At 36.9% G+C, this 20890-nt stretch overlaps 1 protein-coding gene across 1 annotated transcript in view; it reads left to right on the top strand.

The window, feature by feature from the left end:
• The window catches only part of SRFBP1 (serum response factor binding protein 1), a 67610-nt gene extending 53165 nt beyond the window's left edge, over positions 1-14445 (top strand). Inside the window, exons 5-8 of the mRNA XM_017807396.1 lie at positions 10714-10795; positions 11674-12415; positions 12839-12876; positions 13600-14445. Coding sequence (XP_017662885.1) covers positions 10714-10795; positions 11674-12415; positions 12839-12876; positions 13600-13787 — 1050 coding nt within the window. The 3' untranslated portion in view covers positions 13788-14445. The remainder of the gene's footprint in view (positions 1-10713; positions 10796-11673; positions 12416-12838; positions 12877-13599) is intronic.
• The last annotated feature ends 6445 nt before the right edge of the window (positions 14446-20890 follow it).

Raw genomic sequence — 20890 nt, forward strand, 5'->3', positions numbered from 1 at the left:
ATAAAGGAATATTTTAAAGCACGGGGAAGGTGATATGCTTGGAGAAACATCATATTCACAATGACATGACATACAGGGAAAGGCCAAGAATGGAACAGCTTGATCCGATAAATAATGAAGGTAAATCAGACTGCCTACAGTGCTAGTTGATTGACACCTCCAATACTAAGCTACAGGGAAAGGGTGTATATTATGAATGCTTCCATACTAATCCTTGCACCAAAAAAAATAGTGGAGGGAAACTAGAATATTTGATGTAATATCATCACATATAAAATAGATATTCTCCTTCCACCAGGTCTTCAAGATAATTAATGAAATTTACCATCTTTACAGGAATAATGGGATATGAGGTACATGCATGAGAGTAGTGCTGTTCTGTGAAGCACTGTATTTTAAGTCTTAACAGCTCAGTCATATTAATGGAAAAGAAAATCCCTATGAAGCATTTTGATTGGAATTTCCAACTGGCGTAAAAGTTTGGTACTTGCATGTCCTACAGCCTCCAGTCAGAATGATGGTGGTGAACAGAAAATGTTAAATGAGATTAGAGAAGCTACAAATTTAGGACAGATAATAATAGTGAAAGTTTTCAATTACCCTTAATTCATATGGCTACTTAAGACAGAATCTTTGAATTACATCCTTTATGTATCCACCAGGAAACTAATCAGTTTGTAAAGTTGATCCACATGAAGGGACAGGGAGAAGGATATGTGCAACCAAACGAGAAAGCAAAATGTTTTCTCAAAGAGGGTGGTTGGGCATTTGAACAGGCTTCCCAGGGAAGTGGTCACAGCACCAAGCCTGACAGGAGTTCAAGAAGTGTTTGGATGATACTCTCAGGCACATGGTGTCCTGTGCAGAGCTAAGGGTTAGACAGGATGATCTTTGTGGGCCTCTTTCAACACAGCATATTCTGTGATTCTGTGATCTATCTGTAAATCCTGTAAGTATTGGTACTCATGGAACAATTTTGACTAGGGTTCATGAAGCTGTTTTAGCATTAACTTCCAGCAGGGCTTTTTTGTGTGTGTTCATGTAAGAAACAAAGTGTTCCCTTGAGGGAAGAACGGCCATATTTTATTACCTCTTGATCTTGTTTTGAGAAGCACCATACAGTTGGCACTCTATGATAGTGTGCTAAGTGAATGCACTTGTATCTAGAAATTAAGTACAAGGAGAGAGAACATAAGGCAGAATTTACATGAGTTGAAACATTATTTTGGTTGCTTAGAGAACTTAAAACGTTAAGATGTCTTTAATGTTATATAAGCAATTGTAATTACTTATGTTAAAGACTGACACTCATACATTACTAAAGGAAAGGCTCTTTCTGTATATTTGCTTTGTGGTGTGGCTCAGAATTTCATTGCAAAATCAGAAAAAAAGCAAATCTGACATTCCTTATGTTTCTAAAAATTAAAAACAGCTGCTATTGTCTTTTGCTCCTTTTATTTTTATAAATGAAACTCTATCAGTTTTTCATTGTGTATCATATAGAAATAAAGTGCAATATCATTCTGATTTCTTCCCCTCTTTTCTATGCAGATCAGTTTTTAAAGTGCTGCAACTCAGAATTAAGAAATCGATAGTTAAAAAAATTTAAAAAAAAAGGAAGTTAAGGAATTAGGAGGCCTCTTTCAACTTAATATGAAGCCCATCAGTTTGTTAATGGTGGAAAACTAAATGAAAAGTTACTAGTGCTTGAACTTTAAAAAATTTAACTTTAGAAGGAGAAAGATTTGATGTTCTTGAATTACTGGAATTCTGTTCTCAAAAATCTCATCTATTGGGATGTCAATGAATGTAGCTGCTAAGACCATCAATATTAAAAAGTTAGAGCTTGGTAAAATGAGAGCATAAGGTTACAGGACTTTGCCCCTCTATGGTAATATTGGTAGATAAGAGAAAATGGGAGGTAAACAGTCACTTAGTGGAAGTATAATGGCATTACATTTAAAAGATGATGGTCTAGGTTTTTCTTGGGTTTGGAATATGAGTAATTGCCAAATTGATTGGAATGATTTTGTGGTCATTTCACATTAGGAAAACTCTGGATGCCAGAGTTAAGTAATAATAATGTAATGGCCTAGAAGCTGCCCAGGAGCCTCTAAGCATAAAGATTCGGTGTGCCGTATAGTGAAATACCTGCTATAAAATCTGAACATCCAGGATTGCCATTTAATTTACATCCATCATCTGCTGATAGGCTCAAGTAATATCAGGGCTTACATATATGTCGGACATGTGTTTATCATTAGAGCAGGTTTAAAATGCATTGTCAATAGACGTAATGATGGAAAAGCTACATTTTGGTGCCAAAGAACTGGTGTGTCTATCTCAGATGTTTTAATAGTTTTTTAGTGAACTGAATTTGTCTTTTTCAGAAAAAGTCTGAAAAACATATATATTTTAAAAAAACCAAATCTGTTTTCAATTGTGCACATAAATTGCAGTGTGGTATGCCAAGAAATGCTGTCTTGTTTTGAGTAGCATATGATAACATGGCCTACCCCTCGTTAGTGCGTGCAATGTTCATGAAGTCTTTAAGTCATCTGTGCCTCCAAATCCCTGGCTCTCATATTTATTTCCATCAACAGTGCTCTGAGCAGAAATATGTCTCTCCCAAGAGTTTTATCTGAAAACATTGACCTGACAGTACTTTAGTTATATATAGATATGTTCCCTGGTGGTAATGCTTGTAAATGTGGAGGTCTGAGCAAGATGGGGTTTGTTGGCAAGGGTAACCTTTTTTCCTTTGCATTGTAAATTATCTGAAATATACCTGATTAAATTGGAGATTGTTTAAATTTGAAGATCTCAACTATGTCGAATGTCTCTGCTGAAACTTAATTTTGTATGTGCTTATACATATGGTACTGTGTCGGGCTTCATCTGACAAGTGGTAACTTGAGGTTTGAGCATCTCTTTTAGTGAAATATTGTAAGGCTGTATCAAGACTACATCCCTGATAGTTCGGTCCAGAGTTTTGTCAGCAGATTTACATCATAAGGAGAGCAGTATCTCAATTCTGAAACTTCTTTGGTTCATCCAAAACAGAATACTGTGAACTTTTGGTCCATTAATAGTTTTAATAATACAGAGCTCATCCCTCTGTCACACCAATTCAGTGCTACCATGTGCTTTCACTCAATCTTTGGACATGCCCAGGGTTCACAGCTGAACCTTGGGAGCTCAGGTGCGTTCAGGTTGCAGTGAAGTCAGAGAATTCTGTTTACTGCTCTGTTTACAGTACTGGCTGGATGTTGTTGGTCTCCCTTGTGTTTCTGCTCTCTTTTCTATAACAAATAAGTATAAATAATCAGTTTTTAATTTTTTTTCCCAAAAGTTATCTTTCAAATTTCATTCTGATATTAACCGGCTTAATTCTCTATTTGGCATTAATGAACAATTGCCTGTTTTCAGTTTTCAGATCCTCATTCTAGATGGCCAGTTACAGGCAAATGATCTGTTGATTTCACTTTTCTGTAAAGGTCAGTTCTGGTTTCAGATCTGATATCTTGTGGATGTCAAACTAATTTATGTAGGACATTTCCTCCAAACTTCATTATCTTTTCTTAAGACTATGTGAATTTTGTGGCAAAGAACTTTTTCTCTATATTGTTCACAGCTACTGTCTGTTACCTGAGATGTGTTTTGATTCTGTTCCCCCTGAAGTACATATTTTGTTTCCAGATTTCTAGTTCATTGTATTTTGCTATGCAGTTTAGTTTCATGCCTTATTTGGGTTGGGATATTTACTTGGTTTTCTTTTGTGGAGTTTGGGTGTTTTTCTAGTGGCATCTATTTTACTGTGCAGTGTCCCAAAATTTTTTACTCAGTTTGGTGAGACGCATATATTTTATTGTGATACAGTCACAATGAATTAGACCACCATAACTGGGGGAGGAGTTATCACAGTGCTCACTTTATGTCTTCTTTCATAACCTTAAGAAGTTTTTTTTTTTGTTGTTGGATGCCAAACTGAGAGTACTATAGCCTTGGAAAAAATGGAGAAGCAGCATTTGAGTTTTCCCACAATCTTGCTGTTTCTGCTTACACCTAGAGTTCACCCTGTTCTCCATGAGGAAATAATTAAGGATCCATGCCTACTTCATTCTGGAATTTTTTGCTCTGACTTTTCTTTATTGAAACAATCATGGGAATTATTCTTTGCATGAAGAGAAGAAAGAAAGAATTGTAGAAGATTAAGTACATAATTTGTACTCAGGCAGGTCTGGGGTTTATGCCAATCTCTGCTGTAGATCACTCTGGAAGTTTGAGATGAAACACTCCATTTTTTATTTGACCATTTCTTAATGTGAAAAATAAGCATTTACCTCACACTTGTATGATTGGCTTAATTAGTTGTGACATATTAATCTAAAGAAACTCTATTATAGACCCTTTTATACTCCAGTTAAATATTGTCATCTAGCACTTACAAAGCTCTAGGCTTTTGAAAGGGCCTTTAAACTTTTTCAAATGCTTGGATAGTAGGTGTTTTTATCATGTATGCAGCAAAGAATAACAAGAAATCCATTTTTGTTTGAATTTGTAACCTATTTTGAAACTTTTATTGTAAAAGAGGAGCAATGTTTATACATCATACTTCTTTTTGATAAAAGACAAACCACATTTAACGTGGAACTGAATGTGAATGTAAGTGAACAAATTTATGGGGAACCTGGCATCCAGCCAAGGTCAACCCACCACAGCTTGCAAGATAAATAAAGTAAATATCCAAATATTTTCATGGTTGAATTACCACGATAACAGAAAAACATGTAAATTTATATGAACTGTGGCAAGCATTGAAAACAATAATAAACAAGTTTACTTGTATATCTTGATGTTTTGTAGGAAATTGTTCAGTTTTTCTTCTCTTGTTCTACCACAAGACATTTTCATGATGAGTTTTTGCAAAGGTGTTAGATCTGTTAAGACATGTATTTTAGCTTCAATTCAAAATTTTTCATCAGCCTATTTTAAAAATCATTTATCATCCAATTAAAAAAAATTCTGCTGGAGCTTGGAAGATTTCCTGAGATCCATACAGAACTAATTTCTGTAAGAACTTCTCACCTGTCTTGTTATTAAGCTGATGTAACTGCTACTTCATAACACCTGTACCATCATTTTGATGTTACATGCAACATCGGTATAGCTTGAGTGAAAACGAAGTAATAGATTATTATAGATCTGACAGGTTTTGGCTATCCATTTCCAGAGTCTAAAGTATTTAATGCTGGCATTTCTGTTCTTTGATAATAATGGGATTGCTTCCTGTTACTTCTGTATTTGGGAGAACCACTCTTATAAAGTCTTGCCACATGTAACCTGTTTTCTACATCCCTTAGTTGACTTGTCATCCAATTATTAAGCTGAGACACAGTCAATAAACAACCTCTTGTTGTCAGGAGCTGAGAGAGCAATGCTGTCATGAATGATACTATTAACCAGTTGCCTCTCATACCAAAATCTTCACCATGTTTAATGGTCACAGATCACATACTGTATTTCTTACAGACATAAAGAAAGAGGGAGAACTAGCTGCATTTCACAGTCAGAAAGTAGCTTCTCTCAAGCATCTTAGTCCAAAGTAGTACGAGGACATAGTATGGACTTGGGTGGCAGCCATGATTTGGCATCTTCAGCCACTCTGTGACTTCACATTAATCACATCTGCTGTTATGAAGGACAGCTGTAATTACTTAGAGCTCTGCAAAGAACATGTGGATTAACAGGTTTTGTAGTTGTTTGGGGTTTTGGTGTTTTGGGTTTTTTTTCAGTAGAGAGCTCTTCTCCTAAGCTGCTACAAAGGCTATTGCAGACATCTTGGTTTGGCCCAGAATTAGGTCTTACTTTTTTTATGCTTACTCTGGTTAGCATTGTCTCTGCCATTTTTTGCTTAAAATCAGGTTGTTAACATTTGACATTAAAGTGTACTTCTGGATAGTTTAGAAGCTAGTATGACATACTTCAAGATTGCTTTTTGTGTCATGGTTTTTACCGTGTACTGCATACTTGTTAGTGGGGTTTCTGACTGTCTCCGTTTGAGTGTCATTATTTTAAATAACAGATGATTTGAAATGAGAGATGCAGCACCGCTAAACTTTATCAGTTTGGCAGCACTGTCACCCAGCTGAAATTCTAGTAGTCGTCTTTTTAGTAGTACACTCTTCTAGTAGCAGTTTTGTTTCTGATGAGGCCTGTCACAAGGCAATTCCCTTTTGCACAAAATGCAGATGAAAAATTAAAAGTATGAGCTCTTTCTTTCCCATTATCAATTATAACTACAGCAGAGAGGTTACAAACAAAATTAGTCTTGAAATGGGAAGATTAATCAGAATGAAGCGATAGTCAGAAGTCTCCATTTCATGCTCCCGAGTTAATCACAGGTTTCTGCCCTTTAATTCATCCTGAAGCTCTACTGTTTCAGGTGTACTATCAAGGCATGCCTTTCAGCTCCTGTAGTCCCATCTGCTCCGAGACCATGAGACGCTCAGTTTCTCATTCTCACCATTACCTGTTTTGTATGAAGCAGGTTCTATTCACACAGCTTATGCCTGATGTTTACTGTTTACCAACAGTAAACAGTTTACCAACTGTTGGGTTGGGTTTTTTTACCCTGTAGTGCCAGCTTTTGGAGCCATTCCATGCTTCTGACCCCTGTTCCATCACATCTCAAAACTTGCTGTTGTGAATCTGCTTTTATCTTAGCAAGCTTGTAATGTCCATTCTATTCCCAGTCATTGCCACTTGGTGCAAAGTTTGTCTCCCTTATATGGGGCATGCATGACGTCAGTGATGATAGACAGTTTCAATATTATATATGGAAATACTTGCCAAGATAAAAAGATTGAGGAGACTGACTTTCAGGTGGTTTTGTATTTAACTGTGGTCTTTTCACCTCAGCCAGATCCAAGCCCCAGGCAGCTGCTCGTTCACTCCCCCACCAGCAGGATACTTGGGAAGAGAATTGAAAGGCTAAAAGCCATAATACTCATGGGTTGAGACAAAGTTTAATAGGGAAAGCAAAAGCTGTGCACACAAGTAAAGCAAAACAAGGAATTAATTCACTGCTTCCCATAGGCAGGCAGGTGTTCTGCCTCTCCAGGAGGGCAGGGCCCCATCACATGTAACAGTTACTTGGGAAGACAAACATCATCACTCTAAACATCTGCCCTTCTTCCCCACAGATTTATACACTGAACATGATGACATATGGCCTGGAATATCCCTTTGGTCAATTTGAGTCACCTGTCCCAGCTGTCTCTCCTGTCAACCTCCCATGCAGCCCCAATTTCCTTGCCAGCGTGGCAATAGGAAAAGCACAAAAGGCCTTTAGCAATAACAAAAATATCTCCATACTATCAACCCTGTGTTCAGCATAAATCCAAAACACAGCCCCATACAACCCACTGTGAAGAGAATTAACTCTACCCCAGCCAAAACCATCACAGTAACTTACAACTTCTCACCAAGAAGTGTGACTATGTACTGCTCCATTTCTTTGTTCACTTTGCAGCACCTCAGTTGCACTGAAGGAGGGAGAGTGTTCATATAGAAAGTACTAGCACATTCTTGCGTAAAAAAATAAGTAGTGCAACATAGTACAAGAAGTAGCAGGAATATGTCAGAATAAAAGTGTACAATTCTAGTATCTAATTAAACATAAAGGGAACAGCAGAAGTGGGGAGAGGGTATTCTTGCTTGTAAAGACAGCTGACATTTTTCTTTTAAGTTTTATTTTCTCTATTCTCTATGTTTCTATAAGGTTTTGTATACTGGAAAATACTTGAGGAAAAATAAATCGAGCATTGCCTATGCCAAAAAAAACCTAAAACAAACTACACAGAAAAATGGGAAATCTTAAAGAATGTGAATGCCATATTGTTTGTTAGCTACTGTCTATCAGTGTGAATTGTGTTTGTGAAGTATTTTGCTATAAGGAAAAAATGTGGTTATTCCATATGGATTGGCCTGTACATGCTTAAACCCTTTCTATAAATATTTGAATTAAAGGACACCAGATGTTGCACAGAAGCTGCTGCTGCTTTCTGAACTTCATGGTATATTCTTTCAAAACCCACAGGAAGTAGCTGAGGGAAAAAGTGTATTAATTAAGTTCAGAAATAGATTTTCCAGCTATAGAAAAATCTCCAAAGAAAATAGCATATGATCTTCAGAAATGTGAGCTCTCTGTCCCAAGAATCTGGTGTCAGCATGCAGCATTGTCACATGGGGATTAGAATTCAAATTTCAAGTCCTCAGACCTAGGCTAGCCTGAAAGTAAGCCAGTCTGTGGCCCTTGGAAATGGACCCATCTTTTGTCCTGTCTGCTCTGACCTGTGTTCATAGTTCTATAGACAGTGTTCAGGAAAAAGATTTTTCCAGTTTTTTCTTGGCCTAGAGAACTAATGTTGTAGTAACTTAGACTTGAGGGAAAAGGAAAGTGCTAGAATTCCCAGATGCTCTGCACTTCAAACATGAAATATACTATGATGTACCTAAAGTATATTTTGTATAAAACTATGGCAAAAGAAATACAAAATGGGATTTGCTTTGCATTGGTTGAGGAATAAGATTTACATTTTGCAAACCAATTAAATATTTCTGCATTTAGAAGTACTGACTCTGCTGTAGTTGTAGTGCCTTCTTGTGCTCTGTTTCCTTCAGACCAAAGCACTGAAACTGACTCTTCTGCTCTAGTAGTTGGTGGGAATATGCATATCCTTATGCAATGAATATATAATTGTTTATACTCTGAGTCACATGATTCCGTTGGAAGAGCAGGTACACACAAACAAGTAACATTTGCCACTGAGCACTCTTATGTGAATTCAGTCAACTGTGTTTAATGTGCATTGCTGATGTATTAGGTAGGGTTTGTGTTGTGGTGATTTGACCCCAGCCAGCAGCTAAGCACCCAACAACTGCTCGCTCACCTCCCTGGCAAGATGGGGACAGCATCCAGTGAGAAAAAGTGAGAAAAACTCTATCTTGAGATAAAGACAGTTCAATAAGTGAATCAAAGCTGTATGTGCAAGCAAAAGAAAATAAGGATTTTATTTGCTATTTCCCTTCAACAGGCAAATGTTTAGCCACAACCCAGACAGCAGGGCTTCATTCCGCTAAAAGGTTGCTTGGGAAGACAAATGCCATAACCGCACACATTCCCCCATTCCTTTTCCTTACCTCAAGCTTTTATTGCTAAGCACAACTTGATATGGAATGGAATGTCCTTTTGGTCCTTGTGAATCAGCTGTACCAGATGTGTTTCCTTTCCAACCTCTTGTCCACTCCCTGCCTGCCTGTTGAGAGGGCAGAGCGAGAAACAGAGAAGGCCTTGATACAGTGCAAGCACTGCTCATCAATGACTAAAATATTGGTGTGTTACCAACACCTAAGATGTTTTAGTCAGAGATCCAAAGCACAGCACCATCTTGCCTGCTATGGAGAATGTTAACTCCATCCTGGGGCAGAGCCGGTACCTCCATCCTTTATTCTCTGCCAATTACACACCTGTGGCTTGGGCTCCATCTGTTGAGGTGGTTGCTGAGGACAGGAGTGGCCACAGATTTTCTTGAGTTGATGGGCACCAAAATCAGTACAGATTGGGTCACAGGGCACTTGCCCGGTTCTTTACAAGTATTATCCTCTGTTGATTCAGGTGGCTTCTGCTGTGATACTTCCTGTAGCATATAGCTCAAATCACAGATAGCAACAATTTAAACATGTATCCATTACAGAGCCACTAGGAGGAAGGGAGAAATTTATGTCTCATCTACTCTCTCCCAAAGCAGGCTTTAAGAAATCTTCCTGCTAAATTTGTGGTTTACAAATGTATTACACCTCATTTTCCTCCATTAAAATCAAACAAACAAAAAAAACCAACAAACAAACAAACAAACAAAAACCCAGAAGACAAAACTACCTTTTGAAGTCTTAGGTATCTCTCATTTTGTTCTTCAAGGAGAGTGCTAACAAGAAGACGAGAACCTGAAAATGAGAGCTTTTACAAAGTGTCATACATTATTTCCAAGATATAAAAGGGAAAGTCAGAAAGAAGGAATTCCTTCTCTTCCCTTTTTTTTCCTTAAAATTAAAGCAAGGTCAGATTTCTTCTTTGAATCAATTGGCAGAGTTCCGGTATTCTACTGCATCAAATTCAAGGTTATTAGTCTTTACGGTCAAGTTACACCTTGCATCTCAGCCACATTTAATGCATATTCCTTCCTGCTATGTCATTTTGCCAAATTTTATAACATTCATACTGCACTTCTTGCAATCTGCTGTATTTCTTCAAGCAGATGCCTTCTACCAATATGATGTCTTTTATTCAGTGGGTTCATGAATTTGCTTTTCATGTGTAAGAAATAGTAAATGTAAAATCAGTGTGCTAGCACTAAAAGATGTGTCTGGTATGCTTTAAAAAATAAATCATGTTATCCCTATTCAGTACCAGAGAAATATCATATGATCTACATGTCTGTTATGTTTCTATCATGGTTAGACAGTCAGAGTTTTCTGCATTTAGAATTATGATAATACAGGCAAAATAAAATTATTACAGTATCATAACCTTTCCTCTTGTTCAGTTCATGGTGCAGAATCACATTAATATGCATTGTAGCATAACTGACACAGACTCCTGTAAGTAATCACCATTCTATTGACTTCATGCCCTGAATTTTTCTTGTATAGCCAAATTGTACTGCAACTGAGCGAGCGATGGCACGACTTGCAACACATCCAACCTTAAAGCCCAGATTTGTTGAACTTAAAGGTATGAAATATTTTAACTTGTTTATTACTTCAGTAGCTTACTGGTGTGGTACTTTGTTCCTGTATATTTCTGGCACGAACAAAAAAAACCCCTAAAAGCTTCTGTAGTTACCCTAACTAGCTGCAGTGAACCAAGTGCCACAAACTTGTAATTATTTACGTTGGTTGAAGTGGTCTCATATGTGACTGTATGCAATATGACATTTAAGAACAAATAGGGTGTTGAACGAACAGGGTTTATAATGGGAACTCTAAAAATCAAATGAATGTAATGGAATATTTTTTAATTAAATGGGAATGTAAAAGAATCATTACAGCTGGGTTTCCAAAGGCAACTGAAAGGTTTTACTAATTACTTTCTAAATCTTCCTCAAAAACTGTCCCCAGAATCTTTAGGGTGTCTTTCCTGGTTTTTTAGGTTCTCTCTTGTTCTCTTGAAACTGAAATTTTCTACCTAAAATTGATGCTAAAAAGAGTCAAGTCCTAGTAATAATGTCACAAAGTTACTTGATTTACAACAGAGCATATAAAATACTCATTTAATTATATATGTGCAATTTATTATTAGTTTGCAGTTTTACACTCAAAGTAATGCCCTAAGTGAACATGATTATCAGCTGCAGATTATTTGCTTAAAGTTCACAGTTAAACCCAAGTTTCATATTGTATTTCATTGATAATAATTTCTTTTTCTCGCTTTTGTTGATACTGTACTCTATGGTCTTGCCCCATGTGTTCAGTAAATGATTGATAAGGACGTTCAAAATATGCTTACTCAAAACAACATATTTAACTTGCAAAAGTGGTTTATTATATAAAAATAACTTATATAAATTGACATGTAGCTGCAACAAAATATTTCCTCTGCCCCTTGCACAGCTGCTGTAAAAGCTTTTAAGGATGCAAGAAAGAACCCAGACAAAGCCACTCCTTTGAAAAAGGCTAAATCAGAAGAACAGCCTAAAGCAGCACAACATTTCAATAGCAACTTGGATGACCAAGCTCCTAAACTAGCTCAAAAACAGCAAGGATGTGGACACAAAACAAAACTGAGTATGAAAATAGAGACTGACAGGGTGGCTGAAGAACTTTGTGAGAGTGCATCTGAGCAGAAAACTTTGGAAATGGAGAGAGCATATGCTCCAGAAGAATCTTCATTTCAGGCAGTAGAAATGCAAATAGTCACTGAGAACAAAACAGAAAAAAAACGTAGCTATCAAAAAAGGAAAGAAAATACGAGTATCAGCAAATTAAATGCAATAATAGAGAAAATTGGTGATAGTGACCAGGAGCATCCTAGTGAAAAGGAATACTTCGATGATAGTACTGAAGAAAGGTTTTATAACGAGTCATCAGATTCTGACAGTGACAGCAATGATGATTTCTTCATTGGCAAAGTAAAAAGAAAGAAAAAAACAGCAGCAGTAACTAATCCTTCTTCAACAAAAGATAAAGATAGACTTCAGAAAAATGCAGTGAAGAAAGAAAAGAGCACAGTTCCTGGGACAGCACAAGATTTGATCATGGAAGAAAGAAAGCCACCTGCAAAAGCAATCAGGCTAGAATCAGTGTTCTGCAGTTCCTTGTCGACCTCTAATCAGAAATCTCAAACCAGAAAAAGGTAAACCTTTTCCCCATGTTATGTTCTGCATTCCTTCCCTCCTTCTCGGTAATGGAAATTGTTGTGATTTTCAGTAGTCCTTACCAAACAAAGAGAATTTGAGTTCATTAAACCTTAGAACATGTTCACAGAAACTACCTGTCAGTCTTCTTGCACTTTCTTGACATTAAGTATTTTTCAGATTAACGTTAGCACTGATGTATACGTAGGATTCCTAACTAGACCTGCATCCAAATTCAGTCACCTCTGAATACTTCTATTTCTAATTCTTTATTAACAAAGGTGAAACAGCATTTAAGGGGCTCGCACGATAAGCTTGAAAAGTTATTGCATGGGTGTTTTGGTGGTAATGATTCTTTATTCACAGGTTTTTGTAATCTTACAAATTTCTTGAAAAATCCTAAATTCTCTTTTTATTTTTAGAAATCCTAAAGACCAGCCACTCAAAAATGGAAGAACAGGTATGTATTACTTAACCTGGTAAAATTACAAGAGTAAAATCATCTTGAGATTTTGTTGCCTCTGCAGTTATGATAAGCCGTACTTTTTTTTCTTTTCAAATTTGTGGAACATATATTAACATTTGTTGTTAAAATGGTCAAATTGTTGAGCTTTCATTTTAATCATGGATATTATCTGCTCTTTTCTGTTTTTTTAGTATTAGAAATACTTAAAGTACGGTTTACAGAGGAAAGGGCTTTTCCATCTGTCAAGCAGTTAGTTTTACTTGTGCACAGGTAAAGGTACAGATTTTGATATGTACCTAGTACCTTGTGTCTTAAATAATTCCTCCAGTAGCTCCTGAAAATGTAGTATTTTATTCCATTTGTACTATATGATACCATTCTGGAATTCATTTGATCAAGGATATAATTTCAGTCATATTGAGTTATATTGTGTAATATCTCATTGGTTTATTGTGAAGAAAAAAGTTTAGACTGTGCTGAATATTTGTCTACACAAATTTTGAGTGTGGTCTGTAATAATAAATCTAACTATCTGCAGTCCACTGAATGGCAATTTACTGGGCTGCAAGATGAGGAAATCTTGCTGTGAATATTCAGATGACTGTGTTCCCCATGGGTTATTATTAAATTTTTGAAAATATCTGCAATCCCAGAGTAGTTTGCATCTATTCATGAAAGTTTATGATGTAGTTAATGCTTTGTTTTGTACTTGCACAGGTTTTCTTAAAAGTGAACCACAGCTGAAGAAACAACCATTTGCAAAAGCTTCAGGTATTAAATGTGACAATAAGAAAGCATGTTTGGAGCAGCCTCTTCATCCTTCATGGGAAGCAAGCAGGAGACGCAAAGAGCAAGTGTCTCAAATTACAGCATTCCAGGGAAAAAAGATTAAATTTGATGACTAGATTATATGTAAACTCAGGTTTTAAAAAAAAAAAAAAAAGATTTTTGCAACTGCTGTTTGAACATTTTTGTTTTACTGTCCATATCCTTTGCAACCTATAAAACTGCAACTGCTATATCTTACCATCTTAGAATAATCAAGACTGCTTCATTTATTCTGTGTGCTGTCTGTGGATTAATGTAATGGCCATGTGGTGTTGGTTCCATTGCATAGTCTCCCCATTTATGAAATACACTCTAACAAATTAATGGTTTTTAGGAACATCATTTTTGCCCTATAGGAATAGTACAGATTCTTTGGAGCTTCTTTTTCTAATGTAAAAATGTATTTTATATGTGGATTTGGATTGTCAAATAAATCTCAACTGAGGAAAAGTAAGAGATTCTTGAACTTGAACAGACCTCAAAAATTCATGAATGTATCAAGTAGCTGGAAAAGCTGATCACCTGTAAGCATGATATGAAAATTTCTGGAGATCAATTAAATATTGTCCTTTTAAACTGTGATCTCTGTCCTCTGATTATACTGCCAATTTGAAGAACCAAAAGAGTGTCTTTAATACTTTGTTCTGGTAGTTATAGCTGGGTCCTTTATCGTGTGCAGCTTGTACTTTGTGAAAGAATATGAAAAATTAAAGGGTCTTTGTACATTAAGAAACATTTGACTTTTAAGTGCCTGTCTGACATTGAGAGTTCATTTGATTGGGCTGTGACATAAAAGGTTCACTGAATTTTTCTTCAAGTGCTTTTCATACTACTTGAAATGAGTTCTGAACTTGTAACTAATTTTTAGCAGTGTTTATTTAATTATAGTTATCTTACATAATCAAGTTAATTCAGAAACTTGGTAAATTACTCTAGTGGATGTAAGATAATACACTGTACTATTCATACAGCATTTTGTAATGCCTTATAGTGAGTTTCTGTGACTGGGTTTTGGTAGCGGGAGGGGCTACCAGGATGGCTTCTGTTAGAAGCTGCTAGAAACTTCCCCTGTCCCATGGAGCCAATGCCAGCCAGCTCCAGAATGGACTTCCTGCCGCTGGCCAAGGCCGAGCCAATTAGGAGTAACAGTAACACCTCTGTGATAACATATTTAAGAACAGAAGGTTGTTGCACAGAAATAATTCCAGCCAGGGAAGAGCAGAGTGGGAACATGGGAACAACAATGCAGACACCAAGGTCAGTGCAGAAGGAGGGGCAGGAGGTGCTCCAGGTGCTGGAGCTGAGGCCCTGCAGCCCCTGGTGCAGACCATGGTGGAGCAGCTGTGCCCCTGCAGCCCATGGAGGAGCCCATGCTGGAGCAGGTGGATGTATGAAGGAGGCTGTGACCCCATGGGAGGCCCAGGATGGAGCAGGGTCTTGCCGGAGACCTGCAGCCCATGGAGAGGGAAGCCCACGCTGGAGCAGGTTTTTCCTGGGTAGCACTTGTGGCCCCTGTGGGGGACCCACACTGGTACAGCTCATTCATGAAGGACTGTACCCCATGGAGGAGTGACCCACAGGACAGCAGTTTGGGAAGAGCTGCTGCCCGAGGGATGGACTCAAGCCGGAGAGGTCCATCAGGGCCTGTTTCCCGTGGGAGGGACCCCACAGGAGCAGGGGAAGGACTCCTCTCTCCGAGCAGCGGCAGAAACAACAACTGACCATAATCCCCATTCCCCGTCCCCGCTGAGGGGGAGGAGGAAGTATATGGAAGGAGAGGTGGGGAAGAGGTGTTTTTTAAGAGTTTTATTTCTCACTCTTTGGCTCTTATGCTATCAGTAATAAATTTAAGTACTATCCCCACTTTGAGTCTGTTTTGCCTGTGAAGGTAATCAGTATCTGACCTCTCCCAGCTGTTATCTCAACTCATGAAGCCTTAGCTGGTTTTTTTTCTGTCCTCTGTCCAGTTGCAGAGGGAGAGTGAGAGAGTGGCTTTAGTGGGTACCTGGCACCTGGCCAGGGTAAACCCACTACATGCCTAAGGAAAGTCCTGCCTCAGACCATAGGACCATCTGCCTAGTGTATTGAAAAGCAGTCAAAAAGGGATGTTTTAAGCATAGGATAGAGGGAGCACACAGTCATACATCATGCAACATCGATATCTTCAAGCTTCTAGTTTTCCAGCTCCAGGACATTTTGTGATAGTGTAGATTATTGCATTTAATAATCCCCTATGGATTTCCTTTCTGCAGATTTTCTGCTCTTAAATCTATGCAAACTTGTAGAATATGTAATCCCTTAAAGTGTTGAAGGCCTTCCTACATATTACAGTCTTATGAAAAACAATATTTTTCTATGTCTTGTCAAAGAAGCCCAACAGCCTCCTGGTCTGCATTAGAAAGAGCATAGCCAGCAGTATGAGAGATGTGATTCTTGCCCTGTACTAAGCACAGATCAGGCCGCTTCTGAAGTCTTGGGTCTAGTTCTGGGCTCCGCAGTACAAAGATGCCCAGAAAGATTGTGGAGTCTCTATCCTTGGAGACATTCAGAACTTGACTGAGTTATTCCTGGGTAGCCGTTTCAAGGTGGGTACTTGGTCAGTGGGTTTGAACTAAATTATGTTTAGAAGTCTCTTCCTGCCACATCTATTCCTGACCATAGGGCAGGTACTGGAAGCTGTCTAAAACATGTAGTCATTCTTTAATACCTCAGAGTGATGATGGCATTAGAGTCACTTGTGATGGCATTAGAGTCAAATATCAGAAACAACTTCAGTTTTTTTAATGTTATGTTACTCTGTTACTGGTATGGCCACCTCTGTCTCCTTCTCCTGCAGGCTTTATGTCTTAATGGGCATTCAGGGATTTTTTTCCCTGAAGTCCCAGCAAATATCACAATGGTATTCTCTGGTATCCAAATATGTAGATAGGCAATAACATCCAGACAATGAGCCCAGATTTCCAAGTATAAAACAGGCTACAAGGAAGAATGGAATAAATAGGCTACAAGGAGGAATGGAATTATTTTAGAAATGGAATTATAGTTGGACTTCAGATCTAGAGTTGTTTATTTTGCTAAATGCAGGTAGAAAGATAAAATGCTGACCATGATCTAGTCTCAGATAGGTTCGTATAAAAACAGACCCATTCTCCCATCCTGTGTTAAGTTATTGAAGACTAAACATCCCAGTTCGTCCATTTTTGTATGAGTATCTAGGCATGTTTTGCCCCGCTTAGTTAGGATCTTAGTTAGGATCTTGAGCAAATGTCAGTGTATGTGATAGTATCTTTCTTGAATGGCATTGCCTCTCAGAGGAATGTGAAATTCAAAAAACCTTCCATTTTCCAGTGGGTTTTGTTGCTGTTATTCTCACTATACCATGTGCAACAATATTTAAGGCCAGAAGCATCAAAATAAAACACAGAAACATGTGTACTGTGGTTTTATAGTGAAGGATTGTATTTCATAGAAAAAGCCATGCATTTACCTGTTATATACAAACTTGGAGATTTCCAGATGCAGATGTTAACCCTTAATGCTTTAAATAAAATAAGTAAATAAATTCTAGCTGAATGCCATAGACTTCTCTGGTTCCAGTCAAAGGCGAGGAAAATTACTTTTGGTAGATGTTTTCAGCTATAACACAATTTTTCATGGGCAGCTTACCTTTCTTTTAGCAAATGGACCCTATTTTAAGAGTTATTCACATTAAGGATCAAAAAGTTAATGATTGCAGTTTGGAAAAAGTCCAAGACACTAAGAAGCTTATGTTCTAAAATGCTTTTTTGCATGTGCTTAGAGATCTAGGAGCATTAGTTTATCTTGGCACTTGAGCAAGTTTCTTACTGCATTATTACAGCTGTAATTCGTGGCCACAGAATTCTTCCTGAAGGAAACCTGACTTATCAAAACATCTCTTTTTTTTGTCTTCAAAAACACTTCTGAGCTCATATTTTAAAGAAAAGGAAAAAGATAACATACACTAAACGTGAATGAGAGAAGAGAGTTTAGGTTACTGGCATTGCTTCATATTTTAATGGGTTACTACTACTTTTAGTTGATACTTAGTGACTCACCTGGATCACAGCCTTAATACACTGTACAAAGGAGTAGTGATGGTGGAGACTTGATTAATATTTTTTACATGTAACTGGGCAATTTATTTGTGAATTGATAAACCCAATGAACTTGCCTGGAGGTTTTTGATAAAGCTTATCAACATTATGTTCATTGTAACAACATAACATGTTGAGTATATACGTGACTTTAACATAACTCGTTTATCTGTAGTACTGTTTAGACAGAGACTTCTCACAAAGTACTACCAATTTATTTTTATAGCGATGTGGAAAGTTTTTTCATTCTGTGATGATTAGATTTAAAAATGTTGAACCATGCTTTCCAGTTCAGTACCATACCATAAAAGAAATGTCTTCAGCGAGGTACCTTCTGTTGGATACTACTAGGCTGCTTCAGGTGCACAATTTTTCACTTCAGAATTACCAGCAAAACAATCTCATATTTTTCAGTGTCTTTTAAGATGGTCATTGCTAGTTTAAATTTGGTGGGTTTTAAAAAAAAAAAGGTGTACTGTTGATAGCAGCAGCTTGAAGGCTTCTGAAGAGGCATAAATATTTCTTACATCAGTTTTTATGGAATGATTAGATCAGGAGAAAGAGGGCTTGAATGAAAATTCAGTTACAGCAATACTTTCTTCACCAAATGTGTTGAGCTGCTTTGTAAATGTGTACTGGTGATAGATCATTTTGTGATACTAGACAGGTGATCTAATGTGAAAATGAGATAGTAGAATAGTCTGTAGAAGATATTTTGGAACTAGGACATGCTTTATTTTCAACAGATTTGAATATACTTTCTACAATTATTGTTGTATGCATTTTTTACTGCATTTTTGTATTTGCACAGATTTTGATCCACACCAAATCCTATGTTCTAGGAATAGTACTTGAAGAAATTCTCAATTTGAAGCTCTCAGTTCTGATAAGTAGTAGAATAGGAACAATTTTTTTAAATAAATTATAGAAACATTACTCAAAGTGGTTCATATCTGAAATATTTCTACATTTATTTTATGAATCTTAAAAGATATTACATTGGTATTGTCTCCATTTACTCGAAACCAAGAGTGCCATTAGTTGATATTTAAGTGTTTAACAACCTCTTACTAGAGCAACACTCCAAAGTTTTTAACCATGCTTTTCTGTATTAGTCCCTCAGTGAAGGGACAAGAGTTGCTTCACAACTCGGACCATTTCATCAGTTTAGCATACAGAGTGAAGAGGCAGCAGGACATCAGTCTGTACTCAGAGAATGTAAATAACAGGATAAAATATTTTTTGGGTAATTGCATATTTAATGCGTTAGTCAATTTTCTAGAGTACACAGACTTTCTACCATGTACTGTTCAAATGTTCTTCCCATGAAAGTATAATTTTTGGAGCAGAAATTCTGAAAGTGATTTCTGAGTTCCTGCTTTTACAGAGACAGACAATATGGTAAGGAAATCCTGTATCCAGATGAACCAAATGCCTTGTCCTGTTTAGCCTTCACATGTTAATCCTTTGTGTAGTGTGAGGAGTAATTTTTCTTTCTTGTTTCTAACTTGTGACTTTTTTTCTGAGACAATGTCAGTACGACAAAATCTTTCTCGTTTTCCTATAGATATAACAACCTTAAATCTCACAGAGAGATGGATCTGGCCTATACAGTAAGTATAATACTTCGACAAGTAGAACGCTTGAAACATTTTATTCAAGTCATTTTCACATAAACTTGCAACCATAATACAGGCATGTAACACAAGAATATGAAAGTGCAATGAAGAATACAAAGCTAGTGCCTGAATATTATAAATTAGAGCTCTTCAGGTAAAGATGCACAGTTACTGAAATTAAGACTCTTGGAAGAAAGGTGAAGGAAATAACAAAAAACCTTCTAAAAAGTTGCAAAAACAAGTGGCATTTCACTGTATCTGTAGCATTAGTTGCATAATAAAAACCTCCCAATAACATACTCTTTGGTTTTAATTCAAGTTAAAATCTTTCAGCACCTTTTAGGATTTGGAGAAAATGAAAATGCCTTGTTGGCATAAGTGTGAGACACAGGATAAACCACTTTTCAATGTCTCATTTATGAAACTCACCCCGCTGGTTTTGAATGAGCACACTGCAAACAATGCATGAATGACTATAAGAAGGTACATTTGGTGTTTGCACTCATTCAACACTGCACAGTAAACTCTGGAGCAGAGAGAAAATGAGTAGACTTTAGTAACACAAAAACATAATCTACACAATATGTTGGTTCCACTGGTGACCAATCTGTCATTTTTGTTACACTTTTGTCTAGAAATATGCAAATATCAAATGTGTTTCAGGATTAAAAAAAAAATATATAACAAACCCCTCCTGTAATGAACCTGACATGCAACATATTCCTTATATGTAATTTTTATGTTAAGATTTGAAATGTGGGAGGTAATTGGTTCACATACATTTTTACAATCTGACTTTTCAGAAGAAATTTGAGACTGCAAGACAGCAAATTTATACTAGAAATCCCTCAAAATCTAAATCTGATTTTTCTCCTACGAATGGCAAGATGCCTTTCAAAGATGATGGGAATCAACCCAATGTCTTGTGAAATGGAATCCAAATATAATTTGCTGTAGAATAAAAGCTTTTATCAAAACAGTTTTATAGACTTTTTTTCAACAAAAATGCACATAATCCCATAATTATTTTCCAGTATGAAAAAAGTAAGTTAAGGTGTCTGGGTCAAATCTGCAGAGCCAAGATACTGAAAATACTGGTTGGCGCTCCCCTATTTAGAACTACTTCTGTACATGCTATATAATAAACTCTTTTACTGTGTTGTGATTTACCATAGACAGGGTTAAAGTCACATTCCTTTTTTTTTTTTTTTTTAATCCTAAAATCCCCTGTTTTTCTAAATAGACTGTTCATGTTATCTTAGGCAGTTTTTGTGCTATTGTACATCAATGTAATGTTGCTTAACACACATTTAAAAACAAATACAATATTTTGCTACGGAAAAAAAAGCTACATTTTTGTAGCTACAATATCCCCAAGATTCAAAGTTACAGCGTTCAACACCTTTCTGAACCAGGCCATTTCCACTTACTCCACCTACACAGATG

Source organism: Lepidothrix coronata, unplaced genomic scaffold, assembly GCF_001604755.1.
Source record: "Lepidothrix coronata isolate B3197 unplaced genomic scaffold, Lepidothrix_coronata-1.0 Scaffold18, whole genome shotgun sequence".
NCBI classification, from domain to species: Eukaryota; Metazoa; Chordata; class Aves; order Passeriformes; family Pipridae; genus Lepidothrix; species Lepidothrix coronata.